Genomic DNA, 23,302 nt, shown 5'->3' with positions numbered 1-23,302 from the left:
TGGATCAGTGGTGCTGGAAGAGCACAGCAATTCAGGCAGCATCCGAAAAGCTTCGAAATCAACGTTTCGGGCAAAAGCCCTTCATCAGGAATAAAGGCAGAGAGCCTGAAGCATGGAGAGATAAGCTAGAGGAGGGTGGGGGTGGGGATAGAGTAGCATAGAGTACAATAGGTCAGTGGGGGAGGAGATGAAGGTGATAGGTCAGGGAGGAGAGGGTGGAGTGGATAGGTGGAAAAGGAGCTGGGCAGGTCGGACAAGTCCGGACAAGTCAAGGGGATCGTGTTGCTGGAGGTTAGAAACTAGGATGAGGTGGGGGAAGGGGAAATGAGGAAGCTGTTGAAATCCACATTGATGCCCTGGAGTTGAAGTGTTCCGAGGCGGAAGATGAGGCATTCTTCTTCCATGCGTCTGGTGGTGAGGGAGCGGCGGTGGGGGAGGCCCAGCACCTCCATATCCTCGGCAGAGTGAGAGAGGGAGTTGAAATGTTGAGCCACGGGGCGGTTTGGTTGATTGGTGCGGGTGTCTCGGAGATGTTCCCTAAAGCGCTCTGCTAGGAGGCGCCCAGTCTCCCCAATGTAGAGGAGACCGCATCGGGAGCAACGGATACAATAAATGATATGAGTGGATGTGCAGGTAAAACTTTGATGGATGTGGAAGGCTCCTTTAGGGCCTTTGATGGAGGTGAGGGAGGAGGTGTGGGCACAGGTTTTACAGTTCCTGCGGTGGCAGGGGAAAGTGCCAGGATGGGAGGGTGAGTCGTAGGGGGGCGTGGACTTGACCAGGTAGTCACGGAGGGAACGGTCTTTGCGGAAGGCGGAGAGGGGTGGGGAGGGAAATATATCCCTGGTGGTGGGGTCTGTTTGGAGGTGGCGGAAATGTCGGCGGATGATTTGGTTTATGCGAAGGTTGGTAGGGTGAAAGGTGAGCACCAGGGGCGTTCTGTCCTTGTTGCGGTTGGAGGGGTTGGGTCTGAGGGCGGAGGTGCGGGATGTGGACGAGATGCGTTGGAGGGCATCTTTAACCACGTGGGAAGGGAAATTGCGGTCTCTAAAGAAGGAGGCCATCTGGTGTGTTCTATGGTGGAACTGCTCCTCCTGAGAGCAGATACGGCGGAGGCGGAGGAATTGGGAATACGGGATGGCATTTTTGCAAGAGGTAGGGTGGGAAGAGGTGTAATCCAGGTAGCTGTGGGAGTCGGTGGGTTTGTAGAAAATGTCAGTGACAAGTCGGTCGTCACTGATGGAGATGGAGAGGTCCAGGAAGGGGAGGGAGGTGTCAGAGATGGTCCAGGTAAATTTAAGGTCAGGGTGGAATGTGTTGGTGAAGTTGATGAATTGCTCACCCGCACCAATCAACCAAACCGCCCCGTGGCTCAACATTTCAACTCCCCCTCCCACTCTGCCGAGGACATAGAATGTCCTGGGCCTCCTCCACCGCCGCTCCCTCACCACCAGACGCATGGAAGAAGAACGCCTCATCTTCCGCCTCGGAACACTTCAACCCCAGGGCATCAATGTGGATTTCAACAGCTTCCTCATTTCCCCTTCCCCCACCTCATCCTAGTTTCTAACCTCCAGCAACACGATCCCCTTGACTTGTCCGGACTTGTCCGACCTGCCCAGCTCCTTTTCCACCTATCCACTCCACCCTCTCCTCCCTGGCCTATCACCTTCATCTCCTCCCCCACTGACCTATTGTACCTATGCTACTCTATCTCCACCCCCACCCTCCTCTAGCTTATCTCTCCACGCTTCAGGCTCTCTGCCTTTATTCCTGATGAAGGGCTTTTGCCCGAAACGTCGATTTCGAAGCTTTTCGGATGCTGCCTGAATTGCTGTGCTCTTCCAGCACCACTGATCCAGAACCTGGCCAATTACCTTCCCATTAGTCTAGTCTCAATCAATACAGTGCTGGAAAGCATCACTGATACTGCAATCAAGCAGCACTTACTCAACAGTAACCAACCTGCAAGTACTCACTTCGGAGTCCACCAGAGACACAAAACCTTGGACAAATATGGCCAAAGCAGCTGAACCCCAGAGGTCAGATGACAACATATAATTGTTTTGATACTAAACCAGCCCCTGACTTGGTGTGGAATCAACAAACCCTAGCAAAACTGATACTCCCCAAGCTAGAGTCATGACTAGCATGAAAGAAGATGGACTGTGGCTGCAGGAAGTCAAGCCTCTCGGTCCCAGAACTTCACTGTATGACTTTAAGCTACTGTTTTCAGCGCAATTATCTTTAATTGTTTCAATGACTTTCAATCCATCATAAGGTAAAAATGTGATGGTTCATTACATTCATGAGTCCGCAGATATTAAAATAGTTTATGCCATGTACAGAAACAACTTTCAGGTTTGGTCTGATAACTAGCATTTACAGGGGAATCTTGAATATTCGGCATTCGATTATCCGAATATCGGATTATCCGGCAAGATCGCAGGGTCCCAATGCTTGGCTAAACTATGTTAGTCAGCATTTGATGAACCAATCAAAATATTTCCCACCCGTGTCCTTCAAATAATCGAGGTTCCTCTGTGACATACACGCCATAAGACTGCTATGCATCAATAATCTCCAAGAAGAGAAAAAAATTAACATTAAATAGTATATCACCAATGAATTCTCCACCATCAGCATAGTTGATAAGAAATGTCATTACACCGTTATTTAAATATTCTTCCCACACTCAAGAAATTTGATACCATCCAGGTCAAAGCAGCCTGTTTAATTAGGGTCTTGAATAACTTTGACAATGGGTTTACAGCAAAGGACTGAACAAGAGGAGAAGAGAAAGAGGATACATTTTAGGAGGCATATGGAACCAGAGTGGAGTTGCACAATGCCCACAGAACCCATGGCAATATGCCAATTGTTCAAGGAAAACACCGTGCATCCACGAGAAAAGATACGCCGAATATAGTGAGGAAAACAGCTCTCACACAAGCATGTGCATATAATATCAGAAAGAATCCACAAGCTGCAAATTATTTTTGGCTTCTACAAGCTAATATACAACAGGTAATGTAGATTCAGCTGCCAACAACACATTGACTTCAATGTAAATGGACAGTTGAAGAGGTGTAATGGTCAGCTGAATCACAATTATTCAAAAATTCCAAGCAGTTTTAATTTAATTTTTAAATGTAGACTTTTGTGACAATTATTAATCTATTAATTTGAATCAACCTGATCTATTAATATTACACAGCAGTAACTTTAAAAATCAAACAACTAAATGAAATGACAATATTCTGTCTGTACAGGAAGCATATGTATTTTCAAATATACATTCTTGCTTGAATAATTGAGCTAAAAAGAAACATACCATTAGATAGTCTATGAAATTCCACACAACAACAAGATCAAAACCCTTCTGTTTAGCAACCAGTCTTGTGCTGCCTCCAAATGACTTGATCTGTACTCCATTTAAATTGTACGGTAGCTGAACAAATCTGTCAGACAAAACAAATTGTGCATTAATTAAACAAGATTTAAAGAGCACTTTAAAGAAAATACAAGCCACTTCTTAAGTGATTATACAGTATTATACAGCTATACAGTATGGAAACAGGCCCTTCAGTCCAACTCGTCCTTGCCAACCAGATATCTCACATAATCTGGTCCCATTTAGCAGCATTTGGTCCATATCGTCTAAACCTTTCCTGTTTCTATATCTATCCAGATGCCTTTTAAATGTTGTAATTGTACCAGTCCTCCACCACTTCCTCTGGCAGCTCATTCCATTCACACACCCTCCCCTGCATGAAAAAGTTCCCCTTAGGTCTCTTTCAAATCAGTCCCCCTCTCCTTAAACCTATGCCTTCTATTTTTGAATTCCACAATCCTCGGGAAATATTTACAAAATATATTTTATAATGTTAACAGTTTGCGATAAAATTTCATTGGGTTGATTATGAGCACTTATTCATATCTTATTTTTCACCTACTGATTTGAACCATAAGTTAATACCACTGAAAATATGATGAGATATGAAGACAATGAACACAAAGTATAGGAACAATTCTGTTGGTGCTTAATTCCATCCTTAGCTGCATCAAGCAGACAAATACAAACTGAAACTGCATATTACTGAGAAAGGAAGAGATCAAAGGGAAATGTTGTCAAAAGGAGAGTCTTGCAGCTTCTAGAAGAGCTTTAAAGAGTGACACCCATTCAACCAGATTTTGATTGCCATCATAAAATCCTATCAACTGCAAGCCATTACCATTAATTCTAAGTGGGGTTTCAAGAGTCTGAATTTTCATATTACATGCAGCCACTTGTGTACATATGCTGCATGCATAGCCAAATACATGTGCTAAGTCAAGCAGACAATGGGATTTTAAAAAGTATAGGAAGTGAAAAGTAGGCCAAAAACTTTAAAAAGACAGAAACGTTATGAAAACAAGGTAAGAACATAAACTAGATTAACACAGTATTAAGCTAAACTAGAACATTTTTGAGATTCTAAATATGGCTGTCATAAAATTTATAACGCCAATCAACTCCATAACAGAGACAGTGCATCTGTACCTCAAGACACCACTGTTATCAAAAAGGTCAAGTTACAACTGGGATTTAAACAGTACATTAACTGACATATTTGTATAAAACAGCATACATGATGACTCAATCACGAACAGCTAGGAGGTAGACAAACAGAAGGATGGAAGAATACAGCAAGCCAGGCAGCATCGGGAGGTACAGAAGTCATCATTTTGGGTATTAACTATTCTTCAGGATTAGATGTGAGGGTAGGGGGTGCACAGATAAAGAGTGAGGGACAGAACAGGATGGGAAGTGTAGCAAAATGGTGAAGTAGTGATAGGTGGACACAGATAGTGGGTATGACCTGGTCTGTCGATGGGAGGGATGAATCCGTTCGTAGCCGGAGTGAAGGATCGGTAGGTGGAATGGGAGGGAGGAGGCGGAGCTGGAAAGGAGTTGGGGACAGTGTGGGAAGGTTATTTGAAATTCGAGAACTCAATGCTACGTCCTTCAGGCTGTACGCTGCCTAGGCGGAAGATAATGTGTTCTTCCTCCAATTTGTGGTCCGATTCAATGCGGCAATGGAGGAGGCTGAGGACAGACAAGTTGGAGGGGGAGAGGGAAGTGGGGGAAATTGAAATGGTGGTGACTGGGAGGTCAAGCTGGCCCTTTTGGGCCAGGCGAAGATACTCAGCAAAACGGTCATCTAGTCTACGTTTGATCTCACCGATGCAGAGAAGACCACATTGGGAGCATCGGATAGATACAGTAAACTAGGTTGGACAAGGTGAAGGTGAACCTCTGTCGCACATGAAAGGAATGTTTGGTCCCCTGGAAGGAGGTGAGGGAGATGATATATGTGCAGGTGATGCAAATTTTTCTGTTACAGGGGAAGGCTACAAAGGGGTGGTTGGAGGGGTTGGTGGGGAGTGTGAAGCGAACCAAGGATTGGTGAAGGGAACAGTTGTTGCGAAGGCAAAGACGGGTGGAAAGGTGAAGATATTCTGGGTGGTAGAGTCTAATTGCCGGCGTTATGTCACGGGTAAAACCCTCTGCTAATTTAAACCCAACATACAGAAGCTCATTTCATGCTGTAATCTGTTAAATTGAGAGGCAAAGAACTATTCCAGATTTTAGTATTTTAAAGAATAAAATTGTTCATTTTTACTTAAGTCCAACTGAGAATATTAAAACCTCTATTTACAACTTCTTTCTCTTAAACTCCTTTCTTTATCTATTATCTCCCACTCTACAATACTGGTTTCCTTAAAAAACCTGATTAAGACTTACAAAAAAAAATCATGTTTCAAAACCACTTCGCTTTGTCAATTTTTCTCTGGAGATTTTCCTGGGTCATCTCTTCTTCGGTCTTCTGCTGCACACCTTTTCTTATGGACGGGTACCTCTCAAAGAACTATTTGACTAGCAGTCTATACTTGTTGGTTTTCTTGGCAGTCCTCCCTCTAACTGTTCAAAATGTCTGGTTTTATACCCCAAAACATCAGATCATTTCACTGGTTTAATGTCATCAAAACACTAAGTTCGAATGCGATTGGATTTTAGTATCTGGGGCATAATTTAAACTGATTGGCCGAATTTGCATTTGTTTTTATTTCAAAGCATGCAACCCCAGCTATTTGTTTCAACAAAGTGTTACATTTTTACCTTGTACAGCACTCTCTGTGCTTTTGGTCAGTCCTTAAGAGGTTACAGTATACACCTACACCTTCATTAACAGCAGAAGTGTTTGAGGATGATATGTTGGATGCAGAGGCTGGTGGGGTGCAAAGTGAGGAGAAGGGGGACCCTATCTTTATTGTGTTTGGGGGTGGGTTTAGAGCAGTGGAGCAGGGAATGGAGGAGTAGCAGTGGAGAGCTGTCCGGATGACAGAAGGGGGAAAAATTCCTGTTTGTCTACTTTGGATTTCAGTATCAGCAGTTTTGTGTCACAGATAGGAATTGTTTTTTGCAATTAAAGAGTTGCACAGGAGATCAATCCAACAATACTGAGTCAGATATATAAAAACTATAATTCGATAGATTAACACAAGTGATTAAACATTTCAGTTTCATATAGAATGTAGATTTAAGAATCATTAGATACAGTTGTAATTTCCTTCAATGAAAAAGTCTTCAAACATACCCATTGTCATTCACTATTGTATTTGCATTCTCAATTATGATTGAAGTACCCCAGATATTCATATAGATTCTTTTAATATTTCCATGTTTTCCTCTGCGAATCTGAATGTTGAAGCCTCCTAAGTTTCCAGAACAGTCACTGACAAAGATGTAGTTGCAGGTTGATGCAAAATCAAAAATAAAATTGTCAAAAGTTTTGAAATGTTCAGAACCCCAAGTGGTGCACGTAGCTTTTGTGGGAGCTGTGAAGAAACATTTTCAAAATGGTTACTTATCAAAGTTTTAAAATGTTTTCACTTCTTAAAAGACAATTTTGTAATAATTTCATTGATAATATTTCCACCTCCAAATGTCACCCCACAGCTCCAGAAGGTTAAGGATTGTGGAAGTCTTCTGAAATGCAATTGGTTATTCCTGTCTCTAATGTCTAACTTTCACTCTATATGTTGTTAGAGAAGAGAGGAAGAGAGAGAGAGAGAGAGAGAGAGAGAGAGAGAGAGAGAGAGAAACAGAGAGAGAGACAGAGAGAGAGACAGAGAGAGAGACAGAGAGAGAGACAGACAGAGAGACAGACAGAGAGCGGGTTGGGGAGAGACAGAAAGGGAAAGAGAGAGAGAGAGAAAGAGTGAAAAGGAGAGAGAGGGAGAGAGAGGGGGAAAGAGAGAGAGGAGGGGAAGAGAGGGAGAAAGAGAGACAGAGAGAAAGGGAGAGACAGGGAAAGAGAGAGAGAGAGACAGAGAGGGAAAAAGAGAGAGAGGGGCTTGGAAAGGAAGAGACAGGGAAAGAGAGAGAGGGAAAGAGAGGGAGTCAGAAAGAGTAAGAGAGAGAGAAAAAGAGAGAGAGAAGCGGGGGAATGGAGAGACAGGGAAAGGGAGAGACAGGGAGAGAGGGAGGAAAGAGAGAGGGGAAAGAGAGAGAGGAAAAGAGAGAGAGAGGGAAAGAGAGAGACAGGGAAAGAGAGAGACAGGGAAAGAGAGAGACAGGGAAAGAGAGGAAGAGAGACAGAGGGGGGAGGGGGGAGAGAGAGAGAGAGAGAGAGAGAGAGAGAAAGGGGAAAAGAGAGAGAAAGTGGGAAAGAGAGAGAGAGAGAGAGACACACAGAGAAAGAGAGTGAAAGTGAGAGAGAGAGTCATACAGATGTACAGCATGGAAACAGACCCTTCAGTCCAACCTGTCCATGCCGACCAGATATCCCAACTCAATCTAGTCCCATCTGCCAGCAGCCGGCCCATATCCCTCCAAACCCTTCCTATTCATATACACATCCAAATGCCTCTTAAATGTTGCAATTGTACCAGCCTCCACCACATCCTCTGGCAGCTCATTCCATACACGTACCACCCTCTGCGTGAAAAAGTTGCCCTGTAGGTCTCTTTTATATCTTTCCCCTCTCATCCTAAACCTATGCCCTCTAGTTCATGAACTCGGGGAAAGGGAGAGACAGGGAAAGAGAAGGAGGGAGGGAGGAAGAGAGAGAAGTGGTGGTGTGGGGGGAGGGGGGAGAGAGAGAGAAAGGGGAGGGGAAAAGTGAAAGGGGAGGGAAAGAGAGAAAGGGAGGTCAGAGAGAGGGAGAGAGAGGGAAAGAGAGGGGGAAAGAGAGAGAAATGGGTAAAGAGAAGGAAAGAGAGAGACTGGGAATGACAGAGAGAGACTGGGGGGTCAGAGAGAGGGAGAGGAAGAAGGAAAGAGAGAGGGAGAATGAGGGAAGAGAGAGAGAGAGAGAGAAAGGGGGAAAGAGAGGGGAGGGAGAAGGGGGGGAGAGAGGGAGAGAGAAAGAAAGGGAGAGAAAAGTGGGGAAGAGACAGAGAGGGAGAAAGAGAGAAAGAGAGAGAGAAAGAGAGAAGGGGGAAGAGAGAAAAGGGGGGGGGGGAGAGAAAGGGGGGGAAGAGAGAAAGGGGGGGAAGAGAGAAAGGGGGGGAAGAGAGAAAGGGGGGGAAGAGAGAAAGGGGGGGAAGAGAGAAAGGGGGGGGAAGAGAGAAAGGGGGGGGAAAGAGAAAGGAAGAGAGCGCGAGGAACAGAGGAGAGAGAGAGAGAGAGAGAGAGAGCGTGCCAGATAGACAGACAGACAGACAGAGAGAGAGAGAAGAGAGAGAGAGACAGAGAGAGAGAGAGAGACAGAGAGACAGAGAGACAGAGAGAGAGAGAGAGAGACAGGGAAAGAGAGACAGAGACAGGAGCAAACAGCTAAAGTACTGTTGTAAGATCTGAGAACTGGGGTTCACTGAAGTTCTAGGTGTCTTTTGGTGCATCTACTAGTTGGCACAAAAGGAATCCCATGAGCAGGGCATGCTAAGTATAGCTCAGGAGACTTGAGATACAGAACCTTGGAGCAGTGCTAGCTAAGTGAAGCTTAGTAAAACCAAGCTCAGTGTGAAAGAGCTGTGGATTGGCCATGCTAAAATGCCCATCATATCCAAGGATGTGTAGGTTATAGGTGGATTAGCCATGAGAAATGCAGAGTTACAGGGATAGGATAGGAGGGTGAGTCTGGATGAAATGCACTTCCGAAAGTCAGTGTAGACTTGTTGGGCCAAATAGTTTCCACACTGTAGGGATTCTATGAATTGAATGGTAATTAAAGGGGTCACCAGTGGGAGTTCAGTGGTTTCAGAAGAAGTGATTGAACCACCAGAAGCCAAACAGTATGCTACATAACAGGAGCATTTGATAGCAACCCCATTTGAATCCCAGCCAACAGTTCACTTTATCTTTCAGAAAATCTTTTAGAGTATCCAGATATACTTACAATAATAAAGACGCTGCTCTTGAACAAAAGTTGACATCGTGATTTTGTCACCTATAAAACAAAAATTTAAAAATGAAGTATTTACAGCTTCAATTTGCGATTTCAAGAAATATAACAGAAATGTAATAAACTGCATCCATTTGGTAAGTGAAAAATTGTTGGTATTTGTCTTCTTCAGGTGGAATTATGTATACATTGCTTATTCCTCTTTTTAAAAAAATATTCATCCAATTTCTCCTCAAACTGTTTTATTAGCTGCCATTTTCTAATGTTCCTTGTAGAAAACTTCTTCGAGTCCAACTTATTCTTAAACTTAGAATGCACTATTAAAATGATCAGCATAATTATTAATAGAAATATAGAAATTAGTACAAGTAGGCCATTCAGCCCCTTCAGAAGGGCTTATGCCCGAAACGTCGATTCTCCTGTTCCCTGGATGCTGCCTGACCTGCTGCGCTTTTCCAGCAACACATTTTCAGCTCTGATCTCCAGCATCTGCAGTCCTCACTTTCTCCATTCAGCCCCTCAAGCCTACTTTGCCAATCAATATGATCATGGCTGATCGTCTATCTCAATTCTAGACTCTTGCTTTCTCCACATATCCCTTAATGCTTATCTACACTTAATACTGCCAAACCATGACAAACATTGTTCAATTTTTACCATCTCCAAAGCCCAAATTGAGTGTCTAGTTCGAAGTATTTTGCACAACCATTTCAGATATTTTCAATTTTAACCTCTGATCTGAACACAATCCATTTTTTTTGACAATTAAATGCAGCTCAAAGATGCTGCCTCAGCACTTCCTACTCTAATTTGAGTTTCTACATTGTTGAAAAACAATCTGTACTGCTGAAGAGGTCATTGAGCCATCAAGTAGATAATAGTTGAAAGGACTGTCCTCAGAACAGTAACTGACAGAAGAAATCTGCAATAAATCATTACAAAATGATAAAGAGAGCTTTCAAGGCAAAGTGCTGCACAGAAACTTACAATCTGTTATATAATTTATAGTTATGCTTTCAGTTCTGATTCAAAATGTGTTGTTTTAAGAAGAATTTCTACAGAAAAACAGTGGATTTAAATTCAGCTGACTATCTGGCAATTCCTGTGTTATGCCAACAGTATGGTCCACATGTACATTACCAGGAAAACTTAAAATAAGGAGACTTAGCACAAATAGATGATAAAGAGAGCTGACAATCTCCTCCCTCTTAGCAGAAAGCCACCTCTTGCACAGATTGTTTTACCTAGGAATACACAAGGATAGTAGTTTTAAAAAGTTTCAACTCCTCTGATGGGAACTTGTAGGACTGAATGCTCAAATATGTATGAGCCTATGTATGCCCGAAACGTCGATTTCGAAGCTCCTTGGATGCTGCCTGAACTGCTGTGCTCTTCCAGCACCACTAATCCAGAATAAAGGATTCTCTCTGTCATTCTGAATACTGGAATTCAATTACGCTTAAAAAGGCATCAGAACAGCAGAATCAGAACCAATCTGCAAAACAAAATATTGTGAACCTTACAAACGCTACCAGTAGCCTCCTCTGCAACAGCTACAAAGTTCAATTGTCTGCTTTTTATAAAAAAATTACAGACGGATTTCATACATCTTTTTAAAACTTTTATCTTTTTGGTCTCACCTTATTTCTAAGCTATGTGAATGGTTGTTCATGGGTATTTCTTGTGTATAGTAATTAATAGCTGAAAATGTGTTGCTGGAAATGCGCAGCAGGTCAGGCAGCATCCAATGGATGCTGCCTGACCTGCTGCGCTTTTCCAGCAACACATTTTCAGCTCTGATCTCCAACATCTGCAGTCCTCACTTTCTCCTATAGTAATGAATAAACTTACTCTCTTGATTAATTCAAGAAAGCTTGGTTAAACTGGTTCCTTTTAAAACCGAAGTTCATTTGGGCCTAGGAAGAAAGGTTTCAAAAGAGAAAGGCTCCTTTATAAATCAATCTAATTGCAACCAACAAAGGGGATGAGTGAATAAAAGAAGGGTGCCAGTGCATCCATCCTCACCCAGAAATTTAACAGATTAACATATCCTGTCCAGAATTGTAACAAATTAGGAAACCTTGCCTATTTTCTGGTATTAGATTTAAAGCAGCCTTTGGACAGGAGGTTTTGGAGAAGAAATATTTCAACATGTTGAGTGAAATGTTATTTCTTATGAATTAAGAAAGCAGCTAGGCTATCCTCTCACGAAAGATCATCACCAGAAATGTTGTTTCACCTCTAATTGCTACCCAATCTGTTAAGTATTTCCAGCATTGTCTCTGAAGTAAAAATAGCATTAGTTTCAACTTGGTCAGGTAAGCCAATTTTACTGAAATGCAGCTTGTGCTGTATTATGGGCGTTAAGTTTACAGGTGCGGCAGGCAATGTAAATAAAATCTATCCAGGCAAAAATAGCTGCAGCCTAGCTAAAATGGGCTATTTTTAAAAAATGTTAAAATCCTCACTAATGATTTTTAATTCTTTGATCAATTTTGGTTTGGAGTTGTGAACTGGGAATTGTTAGCTGAAAATGATTTGTGGACTTTGAAACAGCTAGTGGTGAAAGGAAAAGAACAAGGCAGAGAAGCTTTTTGTTTGTTTGTGAGGCCAGGTTAAATAAAAACTGATTCTTGATTAAAAGGATTCAGCAGAAACAGCAATTCCAGGAAGATAGCAGAAGTTGGCTATTAGCAAGGTCAGTTCCTGGGAGTTGGTTTCAGCAAGTCTGGAAAGGTCCCTGTGCTCAAACAGATGATCAATGCTGAACTGCATTTAAAGCCTTGGGAAAGGACAGTTATTCTATCAGGATGGAACCAGAACAGAAGTTGTTTTTTGTTGAATTATATTTTCGGAGAAGATGAAGTTGGCTGCTGTCAAGACAGCATGAAGAGTTGAAAGCTCCCTACCGAAACCAGTATACCACTTTTTGCAGATAGTAGAAAACCGAGTTAGAAGTATGCTGCTTTTTGTCTGGGTGAACTTTGAAAGTGATCCTCATTGGCAGTTCCAGAAAAGCAAACAAGGAATGCACGTATATGCCTGTGAAACAATACATTGTGAAAACCATTTAAGTAATCTGGCCAGTTTTGTTATTTCCTCTTATTTATCCCTTAACTGTGTTCGTATGTCTGTCTCTTGTGGGAATGGAGCTAAAAACAAATGTTTCTGATTTAAAGTACAGACATTCATTAGATTGCCATGTTGTTTAATTTTCTCTCTGCTAAAGTTAATGTGTATTTCATAAATAGTTAACTCTTGTTAAAGCTGCAAAACTGGTCTGTAAATTAATTATTCGCAAAGTCTGGGATTGGTTATTTCAAAGTCTAGTTAGGAACCATTGGAGTGACTATTGGGGGTCTTCAATTTTAATTTTATTGCATTGTGAAAACAGAGGTAGAAGAGGTGATTTGGCTCAGCTATTTACCTCCATGTCATAACAATACCAAAGCATGTGTGACCCCAGATTCAAAATATATGATGATGAAACATGACTAACCAACAATTGAAGATAAAATAGATGAAAGAATAGGTGTAAGTGTCCTCAGACTATTTCCTGTTTGTCCTGGTCAGTAAAACATACACAAATTTGATAACATCAATTATGCTCGGTATGGAATCTTCCACAACTGACTCGACATGTTCTTCCGATGGTTGGCACTGGCATAATGGTACTGTTGCTGGAGTAGTAATCAAGAGCAGTAGTGGGCGGCACCGTGGCACAGTGGTTAGCACTGCTGCCTCACAGCGCCAGAGACCCAGGTTCAATTCCCACTTCAGACGACTGACTGTGTGGAGTTTGCACATTCTCCCTGTGCCTGCGTGGGTTTCCTCCAGGTGCTCCGGTTTCCTCCCACAGTCCAAAAATGTGCAGGTTAGGTGAATTAGCCATGCTAAATTGCCCGTAGTGTTAGGTGAAGGGGTAAATGTAGGGGAATGGGTCTGGGTGGGTTGCGCTTCGGCGGGTCGGTGTGGACTTGGGCCGACGGGCCTGTTTCCACACTGTAAGTAGGTAATCTAAGCATTGGTTAATGACCTGTAACATGGATTCAATGGCAATCATGTCATCATTGCCAATCACTTACTGATGAGTATGATTGTCCGCCTAGGAAGTTTTGCAATACCAGTCCTGAGTTCCTTTCTCCTTCTCTTGTTCAAATCCCTTGATTTGACATGATTGCCATTGAATCCATGTTACAGGTCATTAACCAATGCTTAGATTACCTACTTACAGTGTGGAAACAGGCCCGTCGGCCCAAGTCCACACCGACCCGCCGAAGCGCAACCCACCCAGACCCATTCCCCTACATTTACCCCTTGAGCTGCATGAAGATTTGTTTTGGCAGTCAGAACTCTGGCAAATCCAGCAGAGCTGATTTTAATGATCATGACCTTGATACTATCAGCTGCTTCAGAAATGTTAGTATGTCTGTCCTCCCAACTGCTAAATGTAGAATATTTTATCACATTCTTGACTGGGGCCCTGTCGATGGTGAACAGGCTTTGAGTGGTCAGGAGATGAGTTAGTCAATGCAGAATTCCCAGCCTCTGATCAGCTCTTGCAGCCACTGTATTTATATGGAGAGTCTTATTCAGTTTATTGACAGTGGTAATCCCTAGGATATTGATGGAAGCTTTAGTAATGGAAATGCCAAGACATGACAAGGTCAAAGTGGGATTCACTCTTGTTGGAGATGGTTATTGCCTGGCACTTAGTCATAAAGATGTCCCAACCCAAATCTAGTCCCACCTGCCAGCACCCAGCCCACATCTCTCCAAACCCTTCCTATTCATTTTCCCATCCAGATGCCTTTTAAATGTTGCAATTGTACCAGCCTCCACCACTTCCTCTGGCAGCTCATTCCATACACGCACCACCCTTTGCGTGAAAACGTTGCCCCTTAGGTCTCTTTTATATCTTGCCCTTCTCACACTAAACCTATGCCCTCCAGTTCTGGACTCCCCCACCCCAGGGCAGAGATTTTGACTATTTATTCTATCCATGCGCCTCATGATTTTATAAATGTCTATAAGGTCACCCCTCAGCCTCTGCTCCATGGAAAATAGCCCTAGCCATTTCAACCTCTCCCTATAGCTCAAATCCTCCAACTCTGGCAAACTCCCTGCAAATCTTTTCTGAACCCTTTCAAGTTTCACAACATCCTTCTGATAGGAAGGAGACCAGAATTGCATAACCAATGTCCTGTATAGCCGCAACATGACATCCCAACTCCTGTACTCAGTACTCTGACCAATAAAGGAAAGCATACCAAACGCCTTCTTCATTATCCTATCTACCTGCGACTGTACTTTCAAGGAGCTATGAACCTGCACTCCAAGATCTCTTTCTTCAGCAACACTCCCTAGGACCTTACCATTAAGTGTATAAGTCCTACTAAGATTTGCTTTCCCAAAATGCAGCACCTCACATTTATCTAAATTAAACTCCATCTGCCACTTCTCAGCCCATTGGCCCATCTGGTCAAGATCCCGTTGTAATGTGAGGTAACCTTCATTGCTGTCCACTACACCTCCAATTTTGGTGTCATCTGCAAACTTACTAACTATACCTCTTATGCTCACATCCAAATCATTTATATAAATAACAAGTAGTGGAGCCAGCACTGATCCTATGGCACTCCACTGGTCACAGGCCTCCAGTCTGAAAAACAACCCTCCACCACCACCCTCTGCCTTCTACCTTTGAGCCAGTTCTGTATCCAAATGGCTAGTTATCCCTGTATTCTGTGAGATCTAACCCTGCTAACCAGTCTCCCATGGGGAACCTTGTCAACCATATTGATCACGTCCACCACTCTGCTCTCATCAATCCTCTTTGTTACTTCCTCAAAAAACTCAATCAAATGTGAGAGACATGATTTCCCACACACAAAACCATGTTGACTATCCCTAATCAGTCCTTGCCTTTCCAAGTACATGTACATCCTGTCCCTCAGGATTTCCTCCAAAACTTGCCCACTACCGACGTCTGGCTCACTGGTCAATAATTCTCTTTCATGTCCTTCCCACCTTTGTTAAATAGTGGCACCACGTTAGACAATCCTCAGACTTCCAGCACCGCACCTGTAACTATCGATGATACAAATATCTCAGCAAGGGGCCCAGCAATCATTTCCCTAGCTTCTCACAGAGTTCTAGGGTACACTTCATCAGGTCCTGGGGATTTATGCATTTCAAGACGTCCAGCACTTCCTCCTCTATAATATGGACATTTTTCAAGATGTCACCATATATTTCCCTACATTCTATATTTTCCATGTTCTCCACAGTAAATACTAATGCAAAATACTCGTTTAGTATCTCCCCCATCTCCTGCGGCTCCACACAAAGGCCACCTTGCTGATCTTTGAGGGGCCCTATTCTCTCCCTAGTTACCCTTTTGGTCTTAATGTATTTGTAAAATCCCCTTTGATTCTCCTTAATTCTATTTGCCAAAACTATGTCATGTCCCCTTTTTGCCCGGCTCATTTCCCTCTTAAGTATACTCTTACTTTATTCTCTTCTAAGGATTCACTTGATCTATCTTGTTTATATCTGACATATGCTTCCTTCTTTTTCTTAACCAAACCCTCAATTTCTTTAGTCATCCAGCATTCCCTATACCTACCAGCCTTCCCTTTCACCCTAACAGGAATATACTTTCTCTGGATTCTTGTTATCTCATTTCTGAAGGCTTCCCATTTTCCAGCCGTCCCTTTACCTGCGAACATCTGCCTCCAATCAGCTTTCGAAAGTTCTTGCCTAATACCGTCAAAATTGGCCTTTCTCCTATTTAGAGCTGAAAATGTGTTGCTGGAAAAGCGCAGCAGGTCAGGCAGCATCCAAGGAACAGGAGAATCGACGTTTCGGGCATAAGCCCTTCTTCAGGATTCCTGAAGAAGGGCTTATGCCCGAAACGTCGATTCTTCTGTTCCTTGGATGCTGCCTGACCTGCTGTGCTTTTCCAGCAACACATTTTCAGCTCTGATCTCCAGCATCTGCAGTCCTCACTTTCTCCTTTCTCCAATTTAGAACTTCAACTTTTAGATATGGTCTATCCTTTTCCATCACTATTTTAAAACAAATAGAATTATGGTCGCTGGCCCCAAAGTGCTCCCCCACTGATACCTCAGTCACCTGCCCTGCCTTATTTCCCAAGAGTAGGTCTAGTTTTGCACCTTCTCTAGTAGGTACATCCACATACTGAATCAGAAAATTGTCTTGTACACACTTACGAAATTCCTCTCCATCTAAACCTTTAACACTACGGCAGTCCCAGTCTATGTTTGGAAAGTTAAAATCCCCTACCATAACTACCCTATTATTCTTACAGATAGCTGAGATCTCCTTACAAGTTTGTTTCTCAATTTCCCTCTGACTATTGCGGGGGTCTATAATACAATCCCAATTAGGTGATCATCCCTTTCTTATTTCTCAGTTCCACCCAAATAACCTCCCTGGATGTATTTCCAGGAATATCTTCCCTCAGCACAGCTGTAATGCTATCCCTTATCAAAAATGCCACTCCCCCTCCTCGCTTGCCTCCCTTTCTATCCTTCATGTAGCACTTGTATCCTGGAACATTAAGCTGCCAGTCCTGTCCATCCCTGAGCCATGTTTCTGTAATTGCTATGATATCCCAGTCCCATGTTCTTAACCATGCCCTGAGTTCACCTGCCTTCCCTGTTAGACCCCTTGCATTGAAATAAATGCAGTTTAATTTATTAGTCCTACCTTGTCCCTGCCTGCCCTGACTGTTTGACTCACTTCTGTTCTCAGCTGTACCCGTTTCAGATCGATCTCTTTCCTCACTATCTCCCTGCGTCCCACTCCCTACTGTACTAGTTTAAATCTTCCCAAGCAGTTCTAGCAAACCTCCCTGCCAGTATATTAGTCCCCTTCCAATTTAGGTGCAATCCATCCTTCTTGTACAGGTCACTTCTACCCCAAAAGAGATTCCAATGATCCAAAAATGTGAATCCTTCTCCCATACACCAGCTTCTCAGCCATGCATTCATCTGCTCTATCCTCCTATTCCTGCCCTCACTAGCTTGTAGCACTGGGAGTAATCCAGATATTACTACCCTTGAGGACCTCCTTTTTAAATTTCTGCCTAACTCTCTGTAATCTCCCTTCAGAATCTCAACCGTTTCCCTTCCTATGTCATTGGTTCCAATGTGGACAATGACCTCTTGCTAGCCCCTCTCCCCCGTGAGAACATTCTGCACCCTCTCGGAGACATCATTGATCCTGGCACCAGGGAAACAACAAACCATTCTGCTTTTTCTCTGCTGGCCACAGAAACGTTTGTCTGTACCTTGGACTACAGAATCCCCTAACACAATTGATCTCTTGGAAGCTGACATACCCCTCATTGCATTAGAGCCAGTCTCAATACCAGAAACTTGGCTGTTCGTGCAACGTTCCCCTGAGAATCCATCACCCCCTGTATTTTCCAAAGTAGCATACCTGTTTGAAATGGGTATATCCACAAAAGACTCCTGCCCTAGGTGCCGACCTCTCCCACCCTTCCTGGAGTTAACCCATCTATGTGTATCTGAGATTTTTCCCCTTTTCTATAACTGCCATCCATCACATACTGTTGCTGTTGCAAATTCCTCATCGCTTCTATCTGTCTCTCCAACCGATCCACTCGATCTGATAAGATTCGCATCCAACAGCATTTATGGCAGATATAATCCGCAGTAACCCTTAAATTCTCTTTAAACTCCCACATCTGACAAGAGGTACATATTACTGCAAAGGACATTTTTGCTCCTTCACAATCTACCGACCCAGAAAATAACACCATCTTATTCCTCTACAAACACTGCCCCAGGTTAAATTAATAGCTATGGCTTATATTTTAAGTTTAATCAAGAGACTTCTCTCCAAAAACATATAATCAAAAAAGAATCCACTATACTCACTACTGCAGCCTTTCTCTTGGACAGACTTAAAACAACAATTAACTTATCTGATTCTGTGCTGCGAACTTCGCCCAACAGTTCCTCCAAGATTAGTTGTGAATTTCACTGTTTGTTAATTTGCCCAGATGCACTCCGATGTCCAGCGATAGACGAATTCAAACAGCAAAGGCGGTAACTGTGCAGGTTCATTCATTCTCTCTCTCTCTCTGCTCTTCTCCCTTTTAAACCTGCTGTTATTTCAACTTTTTTTTTCCAAAGTTCCAAAACAATGCAACAGCATATAAAACATTAATTGCTGCTCTTGGAATTCGAGGAAATCACCTCCAACACCTAAAATACCTCAAAAAAAAGGGCAACTCTTACAGCCAGAAATTTTTCCCGTCCTCCATCTTGGATTACCCAGAATCCAAGTCCAAGTCACTCTCACTTCACTTCTCGAATTGTATTGTTTGGACCAAGGCTGGAAGGAGGTCAGGAGTTGAGTGGCCCAGGCAGAAGCTCAACTGAGCATCAGTGAACATGTTATTGCTAAATAAGTGCTGCTTAATAGCACTGTTTTTACTTCTCCTATCATTTTGCTGTTGGAGAGTAAACTGATGGGGCAGTAATTGTTTGGATTGTATTTTTTCAGCTTTCTGTGTAAATGACATTCTACGCAATTTTCCACATTGCCTGGTTGATGTCAGTGTTGTTATTGTACTGGAAAACCTCAACTATGGGTGTAGCTAATTCTGGAGCACAAGTCTTTAGTTCTATTACCAAAATATGGTTCAGGACGATAGCCCTTGCTGTACCAGGTGTCTTCAGATATTTTTTGATATATAGTCCAAAGATGTGCAGACTAGGTGGATTAGCCATGGTAAATACAGGGTTACAGGGACAAAGTAGGCGGTTGGGTCTGGGTGGGATGCTCTTTGGAGAGTCAATGTGATCTTGATGGGCCAAATGGCCTGCTTCCACACTGTAAGGATTCTATGATCTGTGTAGTGAATCCAGTTGGCTGAAGGCTGCTATTTAAAGCTAGCAGATTTAAATATATTTAATCTTAAATTTGTTTCATGCAAATTAGCTGAAAGGCCTCCCCAGAGGCCTCCCCAATTATAACAACTGAATGACAAAAATTGCAGTTTTGCAAATTAGAAATAACTGTATATGCAAGTAAATTATGAAAGTCAGGCAACAATCTGCCTTATCAATGGGACATGAGGAATAGGGACATTTACAAACTTTGGGTGATCCACTGATAACACTATCCTATAAAGTATTTTTGATCAAGCAAACTGTACTAGTTCTTGCCAAGAATGTATAGATAATATCAGAATGAAGAAACTGCAACATATCATTGGTCTATTAAAATTTAGGGTGGGGAGAAACCAAAGACCAAGAAATAGGCAGTCAAAAATGAACACAACAAAAAATTGTAAATTGTTTTAATTAACCTGTTTTGAATGTGTCTAACACACTACCACCTCAGGCAGGACTTAAACCTCGACTTTCTGGTGAAGAGGTCAGGATACTATCAGTGAACCACAAGACCATCTAATAGGTACACTGTCCTTTGAAAATTGCATGACAGGGAGACAGGACAATTGAGAAGGTATTTAGCATATTTGCCTTCCTTGCTCAGACCAAGTATAAGAGTTGGAACATCATGTTGAGGTTGTCCAAGATGATGGTGAGTACTGTGGTTTTAGAGTACTGTGCAGTTCTAGTCAACCTGCTATAGGAAGGGTATTGCTAAATTGGAGAAGGTTCAGAAAATATTTATCAGGGTTGCCAGGACTGGAGGGTTTGAGTTATAGGATAGGCTGGAACCTTTTTCCACGGGAGTATAAGAGGTTGAGGGGTGACCTCAGAGGTTTATAAAATCATGAGGGGATAGATAAGATGAACAGCAAAGAATGGGAGAATTTAAATCGAGAGGGCATATTTTTAAGGAGAGGAAAAAGATTTAAAAGGTAGCTAAGTGGCAACGTTTTCATGCAGAATGAACTGCCAAAGAAAGTAGTAAATGCAGGTACAATTACAATATTTAAAAGACTTTTGGACAGGCACATGGATTTAAAAAAGAGCTGAAAGGGATATGGACCAAATGCAGGCAAGTGGGACTAGTTTAGTCAGGGAAACTTGGTCAGCGCTGGACGAGTTGGGCTGAGGGGTCTGTTTCCGTGCTGTATGAGTCAAGCCAGTATGCGTAGAAGCAAAAGATGTGCCGAATGACCGTCAGCCCCAACAAACCAAAACATTGGAGAGATCCTGACTACCACAGTAAAACCAAACCAACTCACATCATCTTCAAACATAAACGTCATGCATCACCTTCTCAACCCGACTGCCCTCAAAAAGAAGCATAACTATCAACGGGCACCCACTTCATCTGATCATGAATTACTAGCAGCTACAGGATCTGAACCTAAGTAGTCTGCCAAGACCTGATAACATTCTGGATGCGGTGATAAGTGGCATATTCCCCGCCCCGCTCCAGGATTGGGATATATACCTCCACGAAGAGGGGCACATTCCCAGGATAACATGTAAATCGAGGACATGCTGGAAAGTTAAAATCGTAAGAAGAAGCTTCAACTCCATCATGAACAATTGAAAATGAACCAAGCCTGGCCAACCAAATACTTATACCCGATAGTGCCAAACTAACAATAAAGTGAAACCATCAGTTCTCACGCTGAACAGAAGAAACCGTTTCAAAACAATGCCATTATAAAGCGCGAACCCACTGCACGACAGCGACCAGGCTACGGCTCAGCCAATCAGAGCATCGACCAGGCTAAGGCTCAGCCAATCAGAGCATCGACCAGGCTAAGGCTCAACCAATCGCAGCAGCGGTAGCCGGCCCGAGCGCTCTCGAGCGCAAGGAAAAGGTTTAGTAAAACCGTCAAAACAACCGTCCCCAACAAATACACCCCCCTCCCCAATCCAACCTCCCCCATCCCCAACAACTACACCCGCTCCCCAATCCACCCTCCCCGTCCTCAACAAATACACCCCCCTCCCCAATCCACCCTCCCCCAACCCCAACAAATACACCCGCTCCCCAATCCACCCTCCCCGTCCTCAACAAATACACCCCCCTCCCCAATTCACCCTCCCCCAACCACAACAAATACACCCCCCTCCCCAATTCACCCTCTCCCACCCCCAACAACTACACCCCCTCCCCAATCCACCCTCATCCATCCCCAACAACTACACCCCCTCCCCAATCCACCCCCCCCATCCCCAACAACTACACCCCTTCCCCAATCCACCCTCCCCCACCCCCAACAACTACACACCCTCCCCAATTCACCCTCCCATCCCCAACAACTACACCCCCTCCCCAATCCACCCTACCCATCCCCAACAACTAAACCCCCTCCACAATCGACCCTCACCCATCCCCAACAAATACACCCACTCCCCAATCCAACCTCCCCCATCCCCAACTACACCCCCTCCCCAATCCACCTTCCCCCATCCCCAACAACTACAGCTCCTCCCCAATCCACTCTCCCCGATCCCCAACAACAACACCCCCTCCCCAATCCACCTTCCCCATTCCCAACAACTATACCCCCTCTCCAATCCACCCTCCCCCACCCCCAGCAACTACACCCCCCCCCAATCCATATCATCCATGCTCAGCAATTAAACCCCCTCCCCATTCCACCCTCCCCATCCCCAACAACTACACCTCCTCCCCAATCCACCTTCCCCATCCCCAACAACTACACCCCCTCCCCAATTCACCGTCCCCCACCCCCAACACTTACACCCCCTCCCCAATTCACCCTCCGCCATGTGCAACAGCGACACACCCTCCCCAATCCACCCTCCCCCATCCCCAACAACTACAACCCCTCCCCAATCCAACCTCCCCCACCCCAAACAACTACACCCCCTCCCCAATCCACCCTCATCAATCCCCAACAAATACACCCCCTCCCCAATCCAGCCTCCCCATCCCCAAAAACTACACACTCTCCCCAATTCACCCTCCCCCACCCGCAACAACTACATCCCCTCCCCAATCCACCCTCCCCCATCCCGAACAACTACACCGCCTCCACAATCCACCCTCCCCCACCCCCAACAATTACATCCACTCCCCAATCCACCCACCCCCAGCCCCAACAACTACACCCCCTCCCCAATCCACCCTTCCCCATCCCCAACAACTACATCCCCTCCCCAATCCACCCTCCCCCATCCCCAACAACTACACCCACTCCCAATCCACCCTCCCCATCTCCAACAACTACCCCCCCACCCACAATCCACCCTACCCATTGCCAACAACTACACCCCCTCCCCAATCCACCCTCATCCATCCCCAACAACTACACCCCCTCCCCAATCCACCCCCCCATCCCCAACAACTACACCCCTTCCCCAATCCACCCTCCCCCACCCCCAACAACTACACACCCTCCCCAATTCACCCTCCCATCCCCAACAACTACACCCCCTCCCCAATCCACCCTACCCATCCCCAACAACTAAACCCCCTCCACAATCGACCCTCACCCATCCCCAACAAATACACCCACTCCCCAATCCAACCTCCCCCATCCCCAACTACACCCCCTCCCCCATCCCCAACAACTACAGCTCCTCCCCAATCCACTCTCCCCGATCCCCAACAACAACACCCCCTCCCCAATCCACCTTCCCCATTCCCAACAACTATACCCCCTCTCCAATCCACCCTCCCCCACCCCCAGCAACTACACCCCCCCCAATCCATATCATCCATGCTCAGCAATTAAACCCCCTCCCCATTCCACCCTCCCCATCCCCAACAACTACACCTCCTCCCCAATCCACCTTCCCCATCCCCAACAACTACACCCCCTCCCCAATTCACCGTCCCCCACCCCCAACACTTACACCCCCTCCCCAATTCACCCTCCGCCATGTGCAACAGCGACACACCCTCCCCAATCCACCCTCCCCCATCCCCAACAACTACAACCCCTCCCC

The 23,302-nt window shown here is 44.3% G+C and overlaps 1 protein-coding gene across 1 annotated transcript in view; it reads right to left on the bottom strand.

The window, feature by feature from the left end:
* The window catches only part of LOC122558125 (mucin-6-like), a 314,704-nt gene that overhangs the window by 248,074 nt on the left and 43,328 nt on the right, over window positions 1–23,302 (bottom strand). Inside the window, exons 2-4 of the mRNA XM_087996204.1 lie at window positions 9,387–9,437; window positions 6,642–6,882; window positions 3,335–3,461 (exon numbers count right to left, since the gene is read on the bottom strand). Of these exons, the coding sequence (XP_087852330.1) occupies window positions 3,335–3,461; window positions 6,642–6,882; window positions 9,387–9,437 (419 nt within the window). The remainder of the gene's footprint in view (window positions 1–3,334; window positions 3,462–6,641; window positions 6,883–9,386; window positions 9,438–23,302) is intronic.

This window comes from Chiloscyllium plagiosum, unplaced genomic scaffold (assembly GCF_037043375.1).
Source record: "Chiloscyllium plagiosum isolate Xiang-an unplaced genomic scaffold, Cpla_swu_hap1 HiC_scaffold_18, whole genome shotgun sequence".
In the NCBI taxonomy this organism is placed as follows: domain Eukaryota; kingdom Metazoa; phylum Chordata; class Chondrichthyes; order Orectolobiformes; family Hemiscylliidae; genus Chiloscyllium; species Chiloscyllium plagiosum.
The sequence above is the reverse complement of the archived record's forward strand: the minus strand, read 5'-3'. Positions and strand labels throughout refer to the sequence as shown.